Source organism: Podarcis filfolensis (assembly GCF_964270895.1).
Source record: "Podarcis filfolensis genome assembly, chromosome: 11".
Taxonomy (NCBI): Eukaryota; Metazoa; Chordata; class Lepidosauria; order Squamata; family Lacertidae; genus Podarcis; species Podarcis filfolensis.
Window position 1 is genome coordinate 20,535,460 of NC_139613.1, and position 22,963 is coordinate 20,558,422.

At 43.7% G+C, this 22,963-nt stretch overlaps 1 protein-coding gene across 8 annotated transcripts in view; it reads left to right on the top strand.

The window, feature by feature from the left end:
- Nucleotides 1–22,963, top strand: part of PARP8 (poly(ADP-ribose) polymerase family member 8) — a 158,286-nt gene that overhangs the window by 114,440 nt on the left and 20,883 nt on the right. For 5 of the 8 annotated variants that reach the window (XM_083576064.1, XM_083576063.1, XM_083576065.1 and 2 more), the window contains 4 exons: nt 254–839; nt 3,566–3,619; nt 3,722–3,817; nt 21,771–21,863. In XM_083576064.1, the coding sequence (XP_083432190.1) occupies nt 254–839; nt 3,566–3,619; nt 3,722–3,817; nt 21,771–21,863 (829 nt within the window). The remainder of the gene's footprint in view (nt 1–253; nt 840–3,565; nt 3,620–3,721; nt 3,818–21,770; nt 21,864–22,963) is intronic. The other 3 variants (XM_083576070.1, XM_083576068.1, XM_083576069.1) reach the window with 1 other exon arrangement.

Sequence of the window (22,963 nt, forward strand, 5' to 3'; positions counted from 1 at the left end):
CATTCTTAATTGCTCATGCTGTGAAGTAAACTTGGATTGTATACACTCTACTACTCAATTGTGGCCTTCCCCTGTTTGGAGCTTGGCTTGACGGTTTGTTGACAGGCATTCACATGAAGGACCTGGGGAAAGAATAAGAGGGTTCACTTCCAGGTCAAGACAACAACTGAGACCTGAACAAAAGCAAGATGTTGTTGGTATTTCTCATAGCAAGCTGTGCTCCAGTTAATTTTTCTCTCTGCCTGTTTTCAAGGTCGCCGAGTTATCCTCCACCAGGCTGTGGGAAAAACAAATCAAAACTGAAACCCGAACAAGATGGCATCTCAAAAACCCACAAGTTGTTGAGAAGGACTTGTTCTAGCACAGTTAAGGCTGAGGATGCGTGTGTCACCAAGTCCCACCGAACCTTTGGCCGCTCCTTGTCTAGCGATCCCAGGGCTGAACACACAATGACCATTAAATCGCACAAACTCTTGAACCACTCGTGCTCGGCAGCCATCAAGCAGGACGAGTGTGGCACTTTGAAGCCCCACAAGTTGCTCAGTAGACCATGCTCTGGGGATACTCGATGTGAGCACAACAGTACTTTGAAGCCCCACAAACTATTGAGCAGGTCTTACTCCAGTAACCTTAGGATGGATGAATTAGACGGGCTGAAGAACCACAAGTTGCTCAGCAAGACTTATTCTGGTGTCCCCAAGTCTTCTAAAATGGATCTTTTCAAAGAACCCACCATAGCAGAGGGCAGGAGGCTCTCTCTTACCTCAGGGCTTATTGGTATCTTAACACCATCTTCATCATCCCCATCACAATCTGCTGTGCGTAACCAGTTTTGTTCTGTGGGTTTTCTTTTTTTCTTCTCCACATATTTCTGGGTGGGGGGGGGGAGTTAAACATACAATACATGCAGAAGTGGAAACAGAGTTTTGGTAAACTGCATGAATTTGTACCTTTGTTCATATACGTGTTGTCACACAGTCCATTTTTGACCATTTTCTACTTAAGTCAGTGGAACTTGTCCAGCTTGAATATATGTTATTGCCTTAGAAAACATTTCAGCTTCCACTCACACTGGTGAACCTTTCTGATTTGATCTGTCCCCTTGGGACTTACTATCAACAAATGTATTGCATGATATTTTGCCATGTTAACATTTCTGTGACTAAAAGAATGGGCCTTGTGATCTTGCAACAGAAGGCAACCATTAACCATGATACTTTGTGCCAATCCTGCTGGAAAATCATGTCTGAATGGTATATATTTAATCCATATCAAGAAGATAAGAAGATATATAGAGATATTTATTTAGTTTCCAGCACATTTTGATACTATATCAATATTTAGTAGTGATAATATAGCCAGGCTTCATACTGTGAATTCTGGGAATATCTCCCAAGGAAGTATTGAATCATGTCTAAAAAAATACCACAAAATATTATGAGGAATCTCTAGGTTTAATGACGGCACGGTCTGTTTTTCAACAAGGATTAGGAAAATGATCATGGAAGTAATTCTGCCATGACTTTATTATTTTGAGTGCTGGTACAGATATTTAAAATCTTATTCATGCAGACAGCTGTTATTTGCTCTGGGAAAATCATGTGAAGAGAATGAAAGGTGTGAGATTCTCTCCGCCTCACCATATTGGTATTCCTGCTGTTGCAAATTCATGGATAAAGTACAGTAATTATTTTTTAGAATACTACTTTTGATGATAGTTTAGCCTTTGGAGAAAGGACTTGTTGCACAATACAGCAGTCACAACCCAATAAAGTAGGTGTCACCAGAGAGGTAAATTTGTGCTCCAGGTTCCACAATGGCTGTGTTAAGAGATCATGAGGAAAAAATGGTTAATATGTGATGGGAATGAGCTTACGTAAGCTTCCATTTCCCCCCTCCATCTTTAGTATGGATGGAAGGCAGAGACTGGAAATTGTCACCTCTGGCTTTGATTAACAGCACTAGCATAGCATCTGAAACTGAAACTATGCTTAATATAAGTATAGCTGCACATCCCATGATTAAAAGTTAGATTGTTTCAAAGATTAACCGTAGTTTCTTGGATTCAGGTGACATGCCAATCTGTGGTTAATCAAAACTGAAAGAGCTTCTGAGCTCTTCCTGGTGTTTTTGCCAGAGATGGAAACTGGGGGGCGGGGGTAGCCCCAGAGGAAGCTAGGCTCAGCCATGTCATGATAAGCAATGTGGGCACAGTGCCATGAAGCTTCCATGGGTTGACCTTGGGCCGCTCATGATCTCTTTCTGCCTAACCTCCCTGATATGGTGATTGTAATCATAAAATTGGTGGGTGTCAGGAAGCAGGCACATACGCTATCCTGAGATCTTCAGAGGAATATTGGGATATAAGTCAAAGCTTTTATATTCCCCATTGTGGGCTCTTCAGAAGAAGGGAAGGGAGACTCATTTTCATCACATTGTACTGTGGTTTAGCGGATGTCCGATCAAGGCTACTGGTTCATCTCACCCAGTATGGTTTCACTCTGGAGGTAGCATCACTCCCAAGATCTCAGGCAAAACTCTTACCCAGTCCTACCCTCTTAGCCAGAGTTGATGATTAAATCGGTAACCTTTTGCTTTCACAACATGTGGAGTTCAGCAGCAGATGTTCATACAGCACCCTTTCTGATCTCTGTAGTCAATATGGAAAGTGGCATGGGAAGCCCAGCTCCGATCAGCATTGGCCTCGCTCAGGATCTGGTTATGGATGCGTAGAAGTGCGGTGTTAAAAGGACAGATGTTTGCCTTTTTTCTTTAAAGAATGGTGTCCAGTCTCCTTTGGTAGAACATAGAACGACATTTAGGTACAGGTGCAGGTCTTTCAGAAAGGAGGGCCAAACAAGATGCAGTGCCATGCACACAGCTGGCAAATTGCATGAATGGCTTATTTGAATTGCTTTCAATTCAGGCTATGACTCAGGCATGTGGTTAAGGTGGGGAGTCCTTCAGGCCACCTACCCTGCTTTGTCCCCTCCTTGAATACGGTATTTTTGCCCAGCTAGAATATGTCTTGGAGTTCCAATAATGCTTCTTGTTTGCCTCAATGGAGGATACAGATGGGTGTGTGTACAGATACTAGCCTATTCCATGAAAATACAATTCACATTTGTTGCACGACCCACTTTTGCCACTGACTCCACCCATCACTGGCATATGGTCCCCAAAGGGTTCTGCAGGAGGGAATGTGGCCCTTGGAATGAAAAGTGTTCCCCATCCCTACTTTAAACCTTTGCCTTCCCTCCCAGTCCTGACCTCACCTATTTACTTTTGAAAAGACATTCATGCAGTTTGCTAATTGTGCAAATGGTTTGGCCCCTGTTTTCTTTGTTTGGCCCCAATTTTTGTTGCTGCTGCTGCTGCTAAACATGCTCAAGTGAAAACCATTGGAATAAGACATGGATTTCCCTTAAGTGTGTTCCAGGTGCAAATGTCAACAATTTCATGCTTTATATAATAAAGACCAATGCATCTCCTGTTTCTGAAACTAATGCTTCAGTATACCAGACTTTCTCTAATGCTGCTGCTACTTTTCTCTCTTTTAAAACAGCCAAATTACGGTGCAAAATCCATTCCAATAAGAGACCATGGCTTCCTCGTACAGGTAGGACAAAATGCCTCCTCTGTTTCGGAAAGCTGGAGGACGTGGAGCTGCTTGTTAATTATTTTAAGCAGATTGTATTGTTCTCTTTTTCATTGTCCTCAGACGATTGAGTTTGCGGAACAGCGGATTCCAGTGCTCAACGAATACTGCGTGGTCTGTGACGAGCCACATGTGTTTCAAAATGGGCCCATGCTCAGGGTATGTTGTTGCTCTTTGAACTAAAACAGCCTCCCCAACTTGCTACCTTCCAGATGTTGTGGACCACAACTCCCACCAGCCACAGCCATTTTCTGTAGCCCAAAACATCTGAAGGTCACCAGGTTGGGGGAAGCTGAATGTAACCATGTGGTGTGTTTTTGTGTGTGTCTGCATGTTCCTTAGTACTTTGGAATAAACAGCTGGTAAAGCACATAGGGGCATTTGTACCTTACGTTCAGTGAGTGTACAATCTGTGCATCTACTTGCTCAATTAGTTGCACTGTATGCTCATGCAGTTCATTTATTTATATTTATTTATTTAAAATGGACCCCCCCCATAGAATACCAAGGCAGTGTACAACAAATTGTGTGTTGGCTCCCTGTGCCAACTGGAAAACCCTCTAAACCTCTGTTAACCCTTGAAAAACCCTTTAAAAAACCAGCAGCACTTTCCAAATTCCGTCAGACTCCACCACAACTGATTCTTCCAAACCTCCTTGCTCAACTCAAGCTCTCCACAGGCCTCAACAGTCAGTGCTAGGGCTTCTGGGATTGCACTTTCAAAGGCTCGCGGGATTGCTAGGCACTGTTTTTGTGCCTTTTGTGCCATTTCTGGGCTCTCTTAGGGACACCTTTGCCATTTTTAAAGTCGCTTCTAAGTTCGGCGCAATGCGCTCATGTGTGATCGCGTGTCAGTTGGATGCACATGTATGTAAGCAAATAAACCATTCACTTCTTTCACTTCAGATTTCAGAGATGAAATGAAAGAAATGTGCGAATGGGCCTGTGTGATGTCCTTCGTCCAGCAGTGCAGCCAGAACTCTTCAGGGGCCTTTGGTCTTGGCACTCGGCTGGTTCTTTCTGAAATGTGACTGGGAGCCAGGATTGTGGCCTAGGGCAGTTGTAGTCCATCTATAAAATGCTCCTGTCATAAAAAATTGGTTTGCTGATTGCTGATACCCTCCGGTGTTGTCCTCTGTCATTGTGCAGATAGATGCTCTTAAAGCAAAACAGCTAGAAGGTCAAATGTTACCCATTTGCCTTTGGAACTAACATATACTATTTTATTTCTATTAGAGCATTTATATGTACACCCATCTTCTGGTGTAAATACATCACTCAGGGGGCTTACAGCATATAGGCCATGGTGCTGTTGTGGTTAAGAGTCAGACTAGGCTCAAATCCTCACCCATCCATGAAGCTAACTGGGCCAGTGAGTGTCCTTCAGACTTACCTACCTCACAGGGTTGTTGCTATGAGGATGAAACGTGGAGGGGAAGAGCCATGGAGGCCACCGTGAGCTTCTTACAAGAAAGGAGGGGATAGAAATGTAATAAATAAACAAAAGCGTAAAATCACACAAAAAGCTCACCAAAGGGCAGGGTCAGCAGTTTAAACATATGCCTAATTCATAAAAAAACAGCTTGGATTTTTTTTAAGGTTTTCAACAAGCAGTGAAAAACAGTGAGGAAGCGGAGCCTACGGTGTTTCACAAGGCAAAGTGTTCCCTAATCTGGGTGCAGCCAGCAAAAAGGCACCCTCTCTTTTCCTACCCAGCCAGACACAGAAAAACAGCAACAGCTGAGATTGTTAGGCAAAGTTAACTCAAAGACAGAAGTGAGGGGGGAGAAAGATATTTGTGTGGAAAGGAGGCAGACATAAGCAGCCAAGTGGTCTTGCACATACTGACCATCACTGCCCAGAGAAAGTGGTGGCTACATCCAGGTTTGGGCAGTGGGAGAAGGCCTCTGTGCCAGTGCCATGTGGCACAGGAACTGAGCCATCTGTAGCAACCCCTGCACAGATTTGACTGCAAATCAGCAGTGGTGGAAAGGAACATTACTGTACACAGTCTGTTTTGGCTCTTGGGACACCCCTTTCCTTTCCAGCTTGTGGCTGGCTAAAAAGCATCTGCTGGAAGGCAGGATGTGTGTGTGTGTATGTTCTTTTCAGGTTTCCACAGGCACCTGGTTGGCCACTGTGAGAACAGGATGCTGGAATTCGTGGGCTGTTGGCCTGATCCAATAGGCTCTTCTTACGTGTATTTGTTTTGTGACTGTTGCATGACTGGAATGTAACCTTAAGCGTCGCCACATCCATTGCTCTGCCTACTCTTGCGTTTGGCTCTGGTATGTGGCCCCCAGAAGGTTTTCCATAATGGAATGTGGCCCTCAGACTGAAAAAGGTTCCCCACCCTTCAGCTAGCTACCCTAGAGAGCCAGAGTGGTATAGTGGTTAAGAGCGATGGACTTGTAATCTGGTGAACCAGGTTCCATTCCCCGCTCCTCCACATGCAGCTGCTGGGTGACCTTGGGCTAGTCACACTTCTCTGAAATCTCTCAGCCCCACTCACCTCACAGAGTGTTTGTTGTGGGGGAGGAAGGGAAAGGAGAATGTTAGCTGCTTTGAGACTCCTTCAGATGATAAAGCGGGATATCAAATCCAAACTCCTCTTCTTCTTCTATACACTAACCCCGCACGGACTCTGCTGGTCTTCACAGCTAGATGACTGGCAACCTCTCCTTGGTCCTTGACTACCAAAATCTGCTGGGGGCAGGTTGCTGACAACATTGACCTAGGTTCCCATCCCCCTTTGCACTCAGGACAGCCAGAGTAACTTCAGGCTGTTTGCTAAAGAACTTGCATGGGCAGCAAGTCGAAGGGAGGCAGAACTTTCCACTGAAAAAGAGCAGACTGACACTGAGCATTATATCCAGGGTGGATTTCTTACTGTGCCCCCACCCACTCAGCACTGCACCCCACACCACCACAAACACCCTCCATCTCTATTCAAGCAGAGCTGCCGGGATATTTTCATTTCATTTTCTGCCCCTTAGGCATGGCTCTTTGAGGGGGAACCTCAGGGAGTCAGGATTTCTCATTCAGCTGCTTAGCACATAGCAGAGAGAGGCTGGCCTCGGCTGCCTTCTCCCTTTAGATAAACAGCTTCAAAGGAATCCCAGAATAACAATGAAGGAGATTAAGAATTGACGAGGTGACAATCCACAGCTGGACCTAAGCAAGCATGCAAGCGAACTAGCAAACAAATGCTATTGGGGAGGAAATTGGCTCCCTGCTTTTCTTTAAAAAAACAACAACAACACAGACTTGTGGCAGATTTGAGCTTGGCCAAGCCATTTATTTATTGTTATTTTTTTTCTTTCTAAAAAAGGCAAAGGCATGTGATTTGACCTTTAAAAGAGACGAAATGCTAATTGTGGCAATAGAAGTTGATAGGGTTTCCTCTGGACTTGGGAATGCACCAAACCTTGGACTATTCTTTTCATAGAGGGCCCAGCTAGGGAAGCCCATCCAGCCACACAGATGTCAACGTGTTTTAGTACTTTTTACTGTTAATTATAAGTAAATGATCCCAGGATTCTTTGAGGGCGTTATGCTTTAAAAGTTCTTAAATATATAGTGCCCTCCATCCTCCCATCAAGTGTTAACTTCATAGCTGATGAAGAGTATTGGCTCAGGGAGAGCTAACTCTCTTGGGGCAAGATTAGAGGCAGGAAGGGGTGCAGCCAGGATGGGATATGATTCTCCAGCATTATCCTGTTTACATTAGCCCATCTTTGTGTATGCTGCAACAAGGTAGCTCACAACCTGCAGCAAGCTAAATTCTTCAATTGGTTTAAATTAGGGATTCCTCCCCCACCTTCCACTTTGACTTTTGAGAGTTATTCTCCGTTTTCAAGACATTAGATGCTGGCATTCAGGAAATGAAATCTATGATCTGATGCTTGCAGAATGTACGCTGCCCTAAATTTATCCTTGGAGGCAGGACATGCAATATCTTATTGTACCAACTTGATTTTCTGTTCAAAAGCAGATAGCATATTCCCCCCATATCTCTTGGGTTTTCAGTAGAGTTAAGCACGCGACACTCTCTGTTAGATTGCAGCTTTGGATTGTAAGATCCTGAGGGCAGACACCTTGTTTTGCTTCTGCTACACTGTGAAATGATGTGCATACTGATGACACTAGATAAAAGTCTGAATCATCCACATATTAACATCCCGTGGCTTTTAAAATGTGTTTGTGGGTTACAATGGCTTTGTTTTGGTTTTGTTTTATTACGCATTTTGTGTTCTCGTTTTCCATTTTTATGTTGTGAGCCGCCCTGTGATCTTTGGATGAAGGGCAGAATACAAATTTAATTATTAATAATAGTAATATATAAATAACAAACAAGAAGCATGCATGGAATGCAACTTTAATATTCTAGGCCAGGCATAGGCAAACTCAGCCCTCCAGATGTTTTTGGGACTACAACTCTCATCATCCCTGACCACTGGTCCTGTTAGCTAAGGATGATGGGAGTTGTAGTCCCAAAACATCTGGAGGGCTGAGTTTGCCTATGCCTGTTCTAGGCAGGTCTGGCCCAAGGCATGTTGGCACCTGAGGTGAACCCCAAAATGGTGTGTGTCTCCCCTCTTCCCCCACCCACCGCCCCACCGCCAGGGAAAAAGGGGAGAGAAGATCTAAATTAGGAACAAGGGAGAAATAAAGTTCTACACCAAGAACAAGGGTGGTAGTAGACTAGCAGTGCCTCCTATTCTCCAAGAGAAAAGAGGAGGCATGGGGGGGTACTGAAAAGGTGCCATATCCAGCTTCCATGCAGCATGCCACAGCTTTTGCTGCCACTGTGGTAGCGGTGGCTGCAGTGAGTGATGCATTCCTTGGAGGCTGGATCTGCTGCTCCTGTAGATCCTGCCACCTGATTCAGACACCCCACCTTGCCTCATGGGTGGGCCAGCCCTGGTTCTAGGGAAAAGTTCTCTTAACATTGCAACCGTTTGAAGCTTCCACATACGGTTCAGATCCTTGGACCCTTTAGCCCAGAATAAGCTGTACTGACAGAACCCATAAGAGTATTATTATTGTTGTTTAGCCATTTAGTCATGTCTGACTCTTCGTGACCCCATGGACCAGAGCACGCCAGGCACTCCTGTCTTCCACTGCTTCCCACAGTTTGGTCAAACTCAGGCTGGTAGCTTCGAGAACACTGTCCAACCATCTCGTCCTCTGTTGTCCCCTTCTCCTTGTGCCCTTCATCTTTCCCAGCATCAGGGTCTTTTCCAGGGAGTCTTCTCTTCTCATGAGGTGGCCAAAGTATTGGAGTATAGGAGTATAGGAAGCTGCTTTCTTCCAAGCCATACCATTTATCCATCTAGTTCAGTGTTGCCTACACTGAATAGCAGCAGTTCTCTGGGGTTTGGGGTGTGGAATATTCCCAGCAGCCCTATCTATGCCAGGGATTGAACCTGGGACCTTTTGCATGCAAGGCAGATGCTCTGTCACTGAGCGAAGGCCCTTCCCCTGTATGTTATCAGCTGCTCTTTGGGATACTCTAAAGAAAAATGCTGATAACTAAAGATGCTGAACTATTTAAGAAAAGGAGGTCATCGTGATGGTTAGTGTCGTGACACAGTGAATCTGCCCTCTCAGTCTCCTTAAATTATGTATGTTCTGTTTGCTAAAGTTCTTCTGCATGATTTCTGAATAATTTACCTAGCAAAAAAGGCATATTTGGAATACAGTGGTACCTCAGGTTAAGTACTTAATTCGTTCTGGAGGTCCGTACTTAACCTGAAACTGTTCTTAACCTGAAGCATCACTTTAGCTAATGGGGCCTCCTGCTGCCGCCGCGCCGCTAGAGCATGATTTCTGTTCTCATCCTGAAGCAAAGTTCTTAACCTGAAGCACTATTTCTGGGTTAGTGGAGTCTGTAACCTGAAGCGTATGTAACCTGAAGCGTATGTAACCCGAGGTACCACTGTAGTTCAAAACAGCACCAGCAACAACTTATGTCTCAGGCATTAGCATGAATGGTATACCAGATAAACTGATGGAACTTTTCAGTGAGCGCGGGGGGGGGGGGGCACAGGAATATGCCTCAGTGCTTTCTCCATCAACTTGCAAACTCTCCTCTAGGGTGCCACCTTGTGTTGAAATCTCAGACTATCCCCCCCCAACCTTCCCATTAGTGTTAAAGAAGCAGGAAGGTTGGCAATGAAGCTCATAGGAACTTAGTTCAAAAGAAGATCTCTACCATGTCTCCTCTTAATCTTTGCTTCTCCAAGCTAAACACCCCCAACTCCTTCGGCCATTGTGCATAGGAATTGGCTTCCAGGACCCTGTACCATCTCAATCGCCTTCCTCTGATCACAATCCAGTTTCTTGAAATATGGTGCTACTTACCCACAAGTGAGCTGCCTTGAACCCATTTAGGCTTACTTCTAGGGAAACATTTATAGGGGAAATGTGTAAAATTGGAGGGAGAGGAGATCTGAAGAATAAGCATACTATATTATTAAATGATGCACTCTCATAATTGACATCCCCCTCTCACAGACAAGAGTGTAGTTGTCATTTTAAAAGTATTTTAAAATAGTTTTATTTAAAATAATTGGTTTTATTTTTTTAAATAAATCTTCAGAATAATCAGCAACTCCTTTTGAGCTGATCTTTTTTTAAAAATGGAATCATCTGACCTTTTAATTAAATAATATTATAAATGAACGAAATGTGTCAAGATATGCATTGTAGAGGAGAGCCAATGTAGTTTGACAGCCGTGTATTTGAACTATAAACTTGCATAGGAATCAGCTCAGTTGCTTCCTCAGCAAGTCACTCTCTTTTAGTTTCTGCCTTTAGCTTTAGGAGCGTGACACAGATGTTACAAGTTCAATCCCTGACATCTCCAGGTAAGACAGTGAGAGACCCCTGTCAGAAACCCAGGAAACCCACTGCCAGTCTGTGTAGAGTGACAATACTGAGGTAAAAAGATGGACCTGTAGTCTGCCTTGGTATAAGGTAACTTCCTATGTTCTCTTTGGAATCTGTAATATGGACAGATGAATACTAACCTACATTACAGGGTTGTATTGTGTCTTATTAAGATCACTGGTTTGAAGCCCTTCAAATGCTCTATCTATCATCTATCTATCTCTATCTATCATCTATCTATCTATCTATCTATCTATCTATCTATCTATCTATCTATCTATCTATTCTTAACAAGCCCTTGAGAATCTCAAGGGGTTATAGCTGGCAGAACTACACATCAGCTTAATTGCAAAATGCTGACCTTTCTGCGACGACATTTCATTGTTGCCCATTGTGAATGATAGACTGTTTAGCAGCTGGTGATCACTGTTTTCCATTGTTGGCACAAGCTAGATGTTCCACTGTTTTACCACTGCCACAGAAGCTCCTGTCTGGATTGCCCTTAAATAAAAAATGAATGGGTCTGGGTCTGGATCAGCACAACTCTCCTGCAATCCCAAATTGCTCTGTGGCCACTAATGCAAGAAAAGTTGAAGGAAGGGCACAGTGGAGTTTTAAACTTGCTTTTATCTGTGACAAAAACACACTTTTAGCACCGTGCTACATGTTACAGTAGCAGAATCATAGCACTGTAGAGTTGGAAGGGACCCTAAGGATCATCTAGTCCAACCCCCTGCAATGCAGGAATATGCAGCTGGTTCCATACAGGGATCGAACCTGCAACCTTGGCGTTATCAGCACCATGGTCTAACCAACTGAGCTATCCAGGCTCAGTAGACACACTTTTAAAAGTGGCTACTTTTATTACGAAGGAATAGCAGCCCTGAAGCCCCTATCCAGAATATGTTTTAAATCTGGATCAGGACTCCACACTTGTTTCCTACCAATCCTCCCCCTGTTTCACATTTGCCCTGAAAAGTTTTTTTTTTTATTATTTCCAGGGCAAATAGCACCAAGTGGAGGGAGATGTGGGTTGGTTGGTTTTTTTGCCAGGAAACGGGTCTGGGTCCCCGATCCAGATCAGGCAGATGAACTTGTCTTGAGATCCCAACTACTTCAAAATTGCTGTTTGCCAGCAAAATGCCATCCTTTGCAATTCAGTCTAATTATTGAAATGGTCAACCTCTAGTGCAGCGGTTCTCAACATGTGGGTCCCCAGATGTTGTTGGACTACAACTCCCATCATCCCTAGCTAGCAAGGTCAGAGCTCGGGGATGATGGGAGTTGTAGTCCAGCAATATCTGGGGACCCACAGGTTGAGAACCGCTGCTCTAGTGGGACTTTTTCCTTCCCCACTGGACCTCTGCTCCCCCCCCCCTTGACTTATTTCCCAAATTGTTTCTGTTTCTATTGTGGGAAAACATACTATTCAGCATATTTGAAATCCAGTGTCTAGAAAGTGTAGTCATTTCAGTCTTTGTCTTCTTCCTTGGACTCCCTCAGACGGTGGTGGACTCTCTTGCATTTGAGGATTTTAGGTGGAGGTTGGATGGCCACCTGCCATGGATGCTTTTGTTGAGATTCTTGCATTGTTGTAGGGGACTGGGCTAGATGACCCTCACAGCCCCTTCCAACTTCTATCATTCTTCACTGCTGGCGGGCTTGTGCAAACTTTGCACAGCCTGTCTTGGGATGAGATACAGGATGTTGCCGCAAAGCACAGGAAGGCAAGTGTGCGGGACAGAGAAGAGCATTGAGGGCTGAGAGACAAGGCTTCTCTTCTGCCCTGCTTTTATTCCTCGCATTTCAGAGAATCTCACTTTTGCAAAGGTGCATCTAGGCAGCGTTTTTCTCGTCTGCTGGGAGAGTTTCCCCCCTCCCCCCCCCTGATGCTTTGAAGGCAAAAGGGAAAGGCAAATCCAATGTCAAAACATTTTATCTGAATTTGTAGCCTCCAGCTCTTATGCACTCGGGCTGTTTTATGGCGCTTCTGGCATAATGATGGGGATGCACTATCAGAATCTGGAAGATCAAATGTGATTTTCATGCTGTAGTGCAGTGGTGGAAAACTTCAGGGTCGAGGGCCAAATGCAGCTCTCTGGGGCTCCCTGTATGGCCCCTAGAAACCTCCCCAGACCACAACCCTCAGTGGCTGCCCTGCTTTGCACTCCAAATATTTTGGCCTGGCTGGAATGTGTCCTTGAACCCTGATAATAACTTGCTTGCTTGGATTGGGGATAGAGTATGGTGTTTTGAGTGTGTGTAGAAACTAGATTCTCAAGCACTTTTTCGAAACTGTGGTGTCATGTTGAGACAGGGTTGGACTAGGACCTGAGAGACCAGGGTTCAGATTGCCTCTCAGCCATGACCTTGGTCCAGTCCCTCCCTGCCCCTCAACCTTGTCTACCTCTCAGGGTTGCTACATGGACAACATGGAGAAAGCTTATTGCAGGAAGAGTAGGATATAAATGTAATAAATAAATAAAACAAACTACTTCCCCCTCACCCAAAGACAATGAAGCTGAATTTTCATCATTAAGAAAATGAGTGGTACCATATATATAAAACATTTCTACACAAAAAAGAAAAAGAAATGCAGGGAAATTCGAATGAACATCTTAGTTCTATAGCACAGAGGGCAAACTAAACTGGGGAAACAATCCTCCTTTTCTTGACTTTGGGAGGTAACTTGACTATAGTTTATTAGTCTCATGAAGAAAATGTCCTCATAGCTAAGGAACAGAAAGGGGATTGCCTTCAAGGCTGATACCCACTGCAAAAAAACTTTTTAAAGTAGAACTTGGGAAACTGTTAATGCTTCCTTTTTCTTTCTTAATGACAGCCGCTATGAGATTACCGTTCCTTTCGCTACACTATTTTTAGATCAATAGTATACTTTGGAGTGCCAGTTATGTCCTAGCCTTATTAGTGTCCTTGTAATCATTCCTCGTCTGAGCTTCATAAAAGCTTTGAGAAATTAACCGGATAAATTGGATCACTTCCTCCGATAGGATTGGAACTTTGTGCGTCTGTGTTTAATGGAAAGAGAAGCGGAAGGCTATAAATTAGCACAAACAGCATGCCTTTGTGGCCGAGATATCTTGCCCTCCTGCTGTCCAGCATATCATTGAACGAATGTCACACCACTGCCAATGTTTCACATGCGAAAACAGAGGCACGCTTGGAGCACCTGTTCATAACAAGGATCATTGCCTTGTTATGAAACTCACCCCCTTCCAGAAATACAGATTGTTGAAGGCTTAGCCTCATGTCTGCTGCATTCGTTTGCTGTGCAATCGCCTGCCCTGCACGGATTGAAAAAGCAAAGCCAGTGTGTGTTATTTTGATTAAAGGTACATTAGAAAAACCAGCAATTTAAAACAAAACTCAGAAGCTTCGGTGTGTGCAATGTAAGAGCCATAATTTGCATGTTGTGGCCATGCATTTAGCCATTCATCCAGACTAACATGGCTACCCATCTCAATGGAATTCCATATAGGAGAGTGGTCACTGTATGGTTTCCATGAGACCAGTGGAGGACAGGAATCCTGTCTCTTAGATCTGCCCTTTTTTGCCAATCCACTTGGTAGGAAACTCCCACCCCACTAGCCTGTTACTATGCTAGTTTTTAAAAAATGGCAGACTAGTAATTTTTGTGGCCTTATTTATGAGGCTTCTTTAGTGTTCATGTACATCAGGACCGCCGATGTGGTGCTCCCCAGATGTTGGTGGACTACAGCCCCCATCATGCCTGCCCATGGACTGTGATGGCTGAGACTGATGGGAGTTGTAGTCCACCAACAGCAGGAGGCTGCCATGTCGGCTACTTTGGATGTACATGTATTAACGTTGATGGACACTAGGGATAAGACCAGCTGTGGCCTACCAAGAGGCTGATGTTCTAGAGATGTTGGGAGAGGGAGCTGAAGTCTGAAGAATGGGACAGCTCTAATGAAAAAACTGAGATGGCTATTTCCTCAGGTCCCAGAAAGCTTGGGCACTTGAACAGTTCAATTATGACTCAGGAGTGTCCAAACTTTTTTCAAAGAGGGCCAGATTTGGTGAAGTGAATGTGCCAACCAAAGTTGTTGACCTTTTTTTAGGATTGAAGTTGAGCTTTCTTTAAGACTGAGCTTTTTTAAAGGATTTTACCCCAGGAAATAAACTGCCACAGGGGCCAGATTAAACCAAGCAGCGGGCTGGATTAGGCCCCCGAAATGGACTTTGGACATGCCTGGATTATGTATATTCAATACTTTCTTGCGCAATCTAAGTACTTTCCTCTCTCCATCCCACCTTACAGTATTATGTGGCCAGTGGGATAATTAACAAAAGAAACTGATGATTGAGTTGTTTACTGGGCTCCACTGTACTGAATGTGCCTCTCTTTCAAACCCACTGTGTTTCTGGCCACAATTCAAAGTACCGGTTTTGACTTGTGGCCTCCCAGATATTGTTGAACTCCAACTTCTATCAGCCCCAGCCCCCAAATGCCTGAGACCAAGCATACCTGGAAGATTTCCTCCTTCCCAAACAAGCCTTCCCAATTACTGAGGTCATCACTGAGCTAAAGTGGATAAGTATCAGGGAGAAGACCTTTGCAGCGGCACCCCAGTCATGGGACACTATTGAAAGACAGTTGTTTTGTTTCTGCTCCTCTATCTTTTAGGCACCAAGTTAAAACAAAGTTATCCTTTTGAGCTTTTGGGAAGTAATAGCTAGACTTTTCCCCTCGCTGCCTGATTATTGCTGCTGGTTTTGTTACTGTCATGTGGGGCGTGCGTGTTTAGATTGATTGCCCAACACAATGTAGCTTTTATCTGGCATTGTATTTTGGATTGCATTGCATGTTCGTGATGAATGGCTGAGACTGTGAGAAAACCACCTAGAAGCATTCGCGGTGCAATGTAGTATAGAAAAAACAAAGTAGCTGGCCTCATTTACTGTGGTTGCGGGAACAGAAAAGTTTCACATTGACCTGTTTGGGTTCAGATCATCCATTGCATTCCTGAAATGGAGCTGATTGTACTTGTGAGCTGCCCATGTGTTCATAAAATGGTATACACAAAAAATGATTTATACCTAACATTAAAAATACATATCAAATTGGTACATATTACTTGGGAGAGAGCACATTAGCCTCATAGATCTAAACCAGCCAGCCCCAACCTGGTGTTTTGGGCAACAATCCCTTCATCCCTGACCACTAGGCATGCTGGCTGGGGCTTATGGGAGTTGTAGTCTAGCGGGTGGCACTGTGGTCTAAGCCACAGAGCATAGGGCTTGCCAATCAGAAGGTCAGCGGTTTGAATCCCTGCTACGGGGTGAGCTCCCGTTGCTTGGTCCCTGCTCCTGCCAACCTAACAGTTCAAAAGCACGTCAAAGTGCAAGTAGATAAATAGGTACCGCTCCGGCAAGAAGGTAAACGGCGTTTCCATGCGCTGCTCTGGTTCGCCAGAAGCAGCTTAGTCATGCTGGCCACATGACCTGGAAGCTGTATGCCAGCTCCCTCGGCCAATAAAGTGAGATGAGCGCCGCAACCCCAGAGTCGGTCACGACTGGACCTAATGGTCAGGGGTCCCTTTACTTTAGTCTAGAAATACCTGGAGTGTACATCCAAGCAATACTATAAGAATATCAATAAATAAACAGCTCAGGGTCACGTAAAACAAGATTTACAGGAATATTTTCAGACAAAAGCAGCCTGAAATAAATAAGTTTTGAGGGCCCCATTTTAAAAGCTGACCTTCAGCGGCCTAGCAGAATTGTTGCAGGAAAAGCATTCCATAATAATGAGGCCATTATCAAGAAGGCCCTGGCTGATCTTACTGCTGGCATTGGGGGAATTCAGGGTGATTGCAAAGCATAACTCCCCCTTGCAATCTCCCTGCATTGCATGGTTTGCCTCTTTTAGCTCCTACATATTGACTGTTGAGACCAGGGACAGAGAACCCAAATGGATCCCAGAGTGTGTTTAAAATAATAAATTATCTACTGCCTCCATCAGTGCAACACCAGTGGGCCATTTCCAACCTGCCAAATGCCACTCTTTAACCTGCCTATATATGAAACTGCTGTGTACCAAATCAGCCCATCTAGCCCAGGTCTATTTACATTGAATGTCTTTTTTTTTTAATGATATTTTATTCAAATTTCCAAAAAAAAGAGTTTACAAAAATAATAAGATAATAAAGAAAGAAAAAAAACAATAAAAAATACAGAGTAGAAAAAAAAGAAAATAGAGAAAACAGTAAAATAATGAGTCCATCTTTCAATGTCTTATTTTTCCTTCACTTGTTTCCCTGACCTCCTCTCACCTCCCTTTTTTGCATTCCATTTTGAATGGTTAATTCAGCAAATCCTTTCCCTCTTTGTTTTTATCTTAGTTCTTTGTCTTAACATATTACAACCTTATAATTTCGTCTATTTAATAAATCAATTTTTCATACTCCTTTTTAACATTATTACTAAAACTGCTTCATTTCATTCCAGCATCATTTTAACATTCATTAATTTTGCAATGTTTCTGTAAATAGTCCTTAAATTTCTTCCAGTCTTCTTCCACCGACTCCTCTCCCTGGTCTTGGATTCTGCCAGTCATTTCCGCCAATTCCATATAGTCCATCACTTTCATCTGCCATTCTTCCAGAGTGGGTAAATCTTGTGTCTTCCAATACCTTGCAATAAGTATTCTTGCTGTTGTTGTGGCGTACATAAAAAAAGTTCTATCCTTCTTTAACACCAGTTGGCTGACCATGCCCAGGAGAAAGGCCTCTGGTTTCTTCAAGAAGGTATATTTAAATACCTTTTTCATTTCATTATATATCATCTCCCAGAAAGCCTTAATCCTTGGGCACGTCCACCAAAGGTGAAAGAATGTACCTTCATTATCTTTACATTTCCAACATTTATTATCGGGCAAATGGTAGATTTTTGCCAGCTTGACTGGTGTCATGTACCACCTATATATCATTTTCATAATATTCTCTCTTAAGGCATTACATGCCATAAATTTCATACCTGTGGTCCACAACTGTTCCCAGTCAGCAAACATAATGTTATGTCCAACATCTTGTGCCCATTTAATCATAGCAGATTTAACCGTTTCATCCTGGGTGTTCCATTTCAGCAGCAAGTTATACATTCTTGAAAGTATCTTAGTTTTGGGGTCTAACAGTTCTGTTTCCAATTTTATTTACATTGAATGTCTAGGGTCTAATGCAGTATGTTAGCTGTCACCAGCTGCTACCTGACCTTTTAACTGGAAATGCCTGGGATCAACTCTGGTATCTTGTGTTCAAAGCAGATGCAAATTTGGGCTCCTGCATCTTGAATCCAGTATGACCACTTACACATCACCCAAAAACGAATTACCAAAAAACAGAGAAAAAGTTGACAATTTAAAAAACATAAAATATGCGTATGCTTTCTATGGATTTATGTTATTTGTTCGTACAAATTTAACTTACGACAATAGTAACAGGTTGCGTTCTGGATGATTGTAACACTCCCATTTGTCAAGAACGTGATCTGTCATTACTGTCATTATCAGTTGTATTTGAATCAACAAATAGAAAAAAAAAATGCCATGCAGATGCTTAGTTTATAGATGCAATTAATTTGAAAATAAATACTAGAATTTAAAGAATGTGATCTGTTGCTATTGTTAATAGCTGCATTTGAATCAGCTAATAAAAGAAATAAAACATCCAGATGCTAATTTATATTTATAGATGCAAATCTGGAATTAATTGCTAGAATTTAAAGAGATGCAATCTTACGCTACAACCAGGTAACCTGTCTGCCTGCTCAGTCTGCTTCCCAGCCTGTGCCCCTGCTCAGCCCGCTGTTAACTGTGGATGGACAGCCCTTCAAGAAGGGGCTTCTCCCCAAATGAGGATCATCCTCTTTAAAGCCAGACACATGTCCACTTTGTGAGTTGTGTAAAAGAGATTTTTAGCAGGTGTAGCTTTCCTTAGCTGCATCTCCCTTAGCTACGGCCTTTCCCTTAAACGTTGGGCTAGTCCTACCACCATTCTGTCTCCCAGGGTTGTTAGCCATCCATGTTTAGGGGACAATCCCTCAAGGCCAGGGCAGGCCCACCTATGAGGCAAGGCAGGGAGACCACCTCGGGCAGCAGGATTCACAGGGTCGGCAGATCTGTCCATCAAGGAGCACATTGCCTGCTGCTGCTACTGCTGCTGCAATGGCACTCATTGGAAGCCAGGTCTGCTGCCTCCTTAGCATCCCCTGTCGTAGTTTTGCTCCATAATGATCTAAAGCAGTGACGGAGGAAGGGGGTGCGGGGGCTGTGGGTCGCCCTGGGTGTCATCACTGAGGGGGGTGACAAAATGACAAAACTATGAGTTTTTATGAATACTAATAATAGTAATTTGGGCTCACAGAATTTTTTAGTTCAGTCAACAAACGTAACGAAACATGGCTGGTACTGGGCGCCACACTGTGGGGCCCGGCACATACCATGGGGCCTGCAGGGTGCCCGAGCCATGCGTTTCTCTTAGGAGTGATGTGGTGGCTTGGGTGCCTGCAGGCTCTGCGCTGCCTAAAATGGCAGCGTGGACTTGCGTCTGCCCTCTGCCTCTCCCTCTGCCGCCCTACAGCTGAAGGGGAGGAGGCAGAGAGGTTGCACGCAGTGCGCCCAGCACCCATGGGTGGCTCACTCCGCTCCTGGCCGCTGGCCGTGCAGCACCCGGCACTCGAGTGGCTAGCTACGCCGCTGACACTTAGCACTTAAACATACTTAGTTCCCACACAGGAACTAAGTAGAGAGAACCAACAAGGAAAGAGAGACAGTAAGTAGAAACCCAGGCTCCTTCTGCCCTGTTCTTATAGTCCAGAGCATGACCTTCAGAGAGAAAGATAACAGGACCAGTTTGAACAAGCTTAACTCAGCTTTTCTGAAGGAATAACCCAAACATCAGGAACCTTCAGTTTGTTTCCAGGCAGAATGGAAACTTACTTGTCAGCTAGAAACTTCCAGCTTGCACCAGCTTGTATCACACAGAGAAGTTTCCAGAAACTTCTTAAACTGAATAGAAAAGATTTCTACACATTAAACCAATATTTTCTGTACCACCTCCATGCCGCCTCTACAGCGGTATCTTGGGGATCAAGAGGCACTGCTTGTCTCCTCCCCTCCCTCCTGTTCCCAATGTAGATCTTCACTCACCCTTTCTTCCCTGGTAGAAGCACCGTTTTGTCGGTGGGCTATCGCTCCCATCATCCCTTCGCATGGAGCGTGACATTGCAGCTTGCCTCAGTTGCCAAAATATCTTGGCCCAGCCCTGCCCAGGGTGATAATTTCAGAACTGGACCCACTGAAGCACATGGGCCAAATGCAGAGTAACTGATTGTATGCCCGAGGCTCCTAAATAAAGTGTGCGCACAGAGCACCGCTGGAGGTAATAAACACACTTCTTCTTCTGTTACTAGAGTGCCATGCTACAGTGAATTGGATGGTGTTCAGCTTCATCTGCTGCCTAATTCAATGTAGCACGGCAGATGAGATAAATCAAATGACTGATGCCGTATAGGACTTGAAAGATGATGGCTTTTCTAAAGCAATCTCTGTGAAAATATTTCAGTGTTGTAGACATCGTGCAGTCATTGAGGTAAAGAGAGACAGAGAGGAGGGGAAAAGTTCCTGCAAACAAAATGGCTTAGATGCTCTCAAAATGCAAGGGGAATCTGTTGGTGCGGACATCTGTGCAGCCAGGGATGCAGTTTTTAAAATTTATTTTTCTTAGAGCAAATCCCTTCTATAGTTTTATATTTATTTCTTCCAACACTTGGCACACATTCTTGTTTGGTTTTCATTTCTGCCAAGAGTGACCTCCAGATTAGAGTTAGACGGATTTGTCAGTTATCCTGACAGCAGCCAAAGGCATAAATGCATAGGCAGGATAAGCCATGGAGTGTTTTCTGTCTCCAGAGCATAAAGAGTTTTACAAGTAGCTGAGAAGTTGAACAGGAAACTTGGAAGTGCCTCTACTTTAATCAAGGTTCTGCCAATGAAGGAAACTAGCAGAAATAATTATCTATATTGCCAGGAAGGCTCAGAAAATGCAGCCTGTGGTGAAATGGGATTCTGAATGCACAGGCATTACTTTTTATGGAATGGCACGGAAAGTGAAACTAGAAAGGAGGACTGAAGCACAAGTTCTTTGTTAGGGCAGATCCACACCACACATAAGCACATTCAACACACATTTAAAGCACATGCCTTCTCGCAAAGCATCCTGGGAACTGTAGTTTGTCAAGCATGCTGGGAATTGTAGCTATGATGTGGCTCTGCTCTTAGTGATTTTCTTAGGGTTGGTGCATAGATGCTTTTGGACAAAAAAGTGTCAGTTACAGTTAACCTACTGCAGTCTCTGGCATTCATTAAACACTGTGTCCTTACTATGGGCATCAGCTAGGAGCTACCATTTCCCAAGGATCAGAGGCCCAGGTCACTGCTGCAATGACGTTTATTCTATGGTTCTGTGCTCATTGGTGGGAGAATGTGGAAGGAAAGTTGTTGGCCTCTGTGTGGAGTGAGAGCCCATGATAATAGTGGTCATAAGGCCCCTCTAGGTGAGAGCCAGTCTGGCAGTGTCTGCAGTATTCCAGGTGAGAGAGGCAGAGTTTTTACCTTGGATCTGAATTATTGGAAATAGCAGCGTCGGGGGCCTATGGATGTTTTGTAGAACTACTTTTTTTATTTTTGTGTTAGGCATTAGTCTCTCTCCTGTTTAGTTTTGAGCTGTTAAATTAGATTGAGTTATTTGCATTGCTTCATATAAACCTGTATGGATTGACGGGGTTGTATTTCTGTATTTGATATTACTGTTCTTTATAATTGTCAGTTGTTTGTCGTATATATTTCTTGGATTGTTACACCTAATGGTTCACCTGACATGTTGTGAGCTTCTTGGGACAGAATTCTGTAGGAAAGTGCCATACAAATGAACACGATGATTGTGGTGATAATGATAATTCTTTTTTTCAAAGACTACAGAGACAAACTGTTGTTGTTGTTGTTGTTGTTGTTGTTGTTGTTTCATAGCCTGCCTTTTAATGCAACAAGGACATATAACTGTATGTACTCCATGAAGCCCTTGCAGTATAGAAGCCTTCATAAGGCTGGGCATTTCCCTAAATTTTCATGAATGCAACTCATGCAGATTCTCTCTCTCTTTTTCCACCCCGATCTTAGCCTACCGTGTGTGAACGGGAGCTGTGTGTATTTGCTTTCCAAACTCTCGGTGTGATGAATGAAGCAGCAGATGAAATCGCAACAGGGGCTCAGGTAAAGTGAAACAAATACACGATCATGAATGATGTTTGCATTGCCAGCTCAATTATTATTAAGCATCTTCCCATCTTCCCATGTCATTTTGCTACATTTTATATTTCCCCTGTTGCATCCAAAGCACTGAGGACTAATGGTGCTATGATTTTACTGAGCAGCTGGTATTTTCAGAAGTGCTCAAATTTCACCCTACAGCAAATGAAAAGTTGAGTTAAAAGTTCAAGCTTTCATTTTATTCTTTTGAAACTCTGCCTGCACTTGAAGTATAAGAAATCTCACATTAAACGCAGTGTTATTTAGAGCGGAGCCAAAATATCACAGATGACGTTTTCCTGAGAAAACGGCTGAGACTTTTCTTTTTCTCAACCCTTCTAGGAAAATATCACTTTATCCAAAACCCTCCAGGGAATGAAGAGTATCTTCCAAGCTGGTTCTCCTAACCCCCACCACCCACCCCAATTTATCTTCACAACAGCCCTAAGAGAGAGGTTAGACAGAGAAGTTACCCAATTAACTTCATGGCTGAGTAGAGAGATGAAGGAATTTCGATTCTAAAGTCTTCACAGTGACATGTCTAATTTTGCACAGATTTTTGTGGAATGGGAACCATTGCCTGTAGGCTCCCCTTGGAGCACTCTGGGTACAGCAGGGGTTGTCAGCCTTTGGGAACTGGGGGCTCCACACATACAGCCCAACCTGTGCCCACAGACCCTGTGTTAGAGTGAAAGAAGCCCAGACTACTGGTTGCTGGATAGCTCAGTCAGTAAAGCATGAGACTCTTAATATCAGGGTTGTGGGTTCAAGTCCCATGTTGGGCAAAAGATGCCTGCATTACAGAACTAGATGGACTAGATGAGCCTTGTGGTCCCTTCCAACTCTGTAGTTCTGTGATTCTATGGTGGCGTAGTGTCAAAGACCAAGAATTCCTGCCTCAGTGATAGCCCTTTCCTAGAAGATGGGAAGCCTACAATATTACTCTTTTCCAAATTCCCAGGTCTAATCAAAGCCATTGCCTCTGACTCTATAAAGGAAGCGCATTGTCAAGACAAGTAAGAGCAGGGGTCGTTTTCCTTATTTTAGCCTTTTATTATATATTT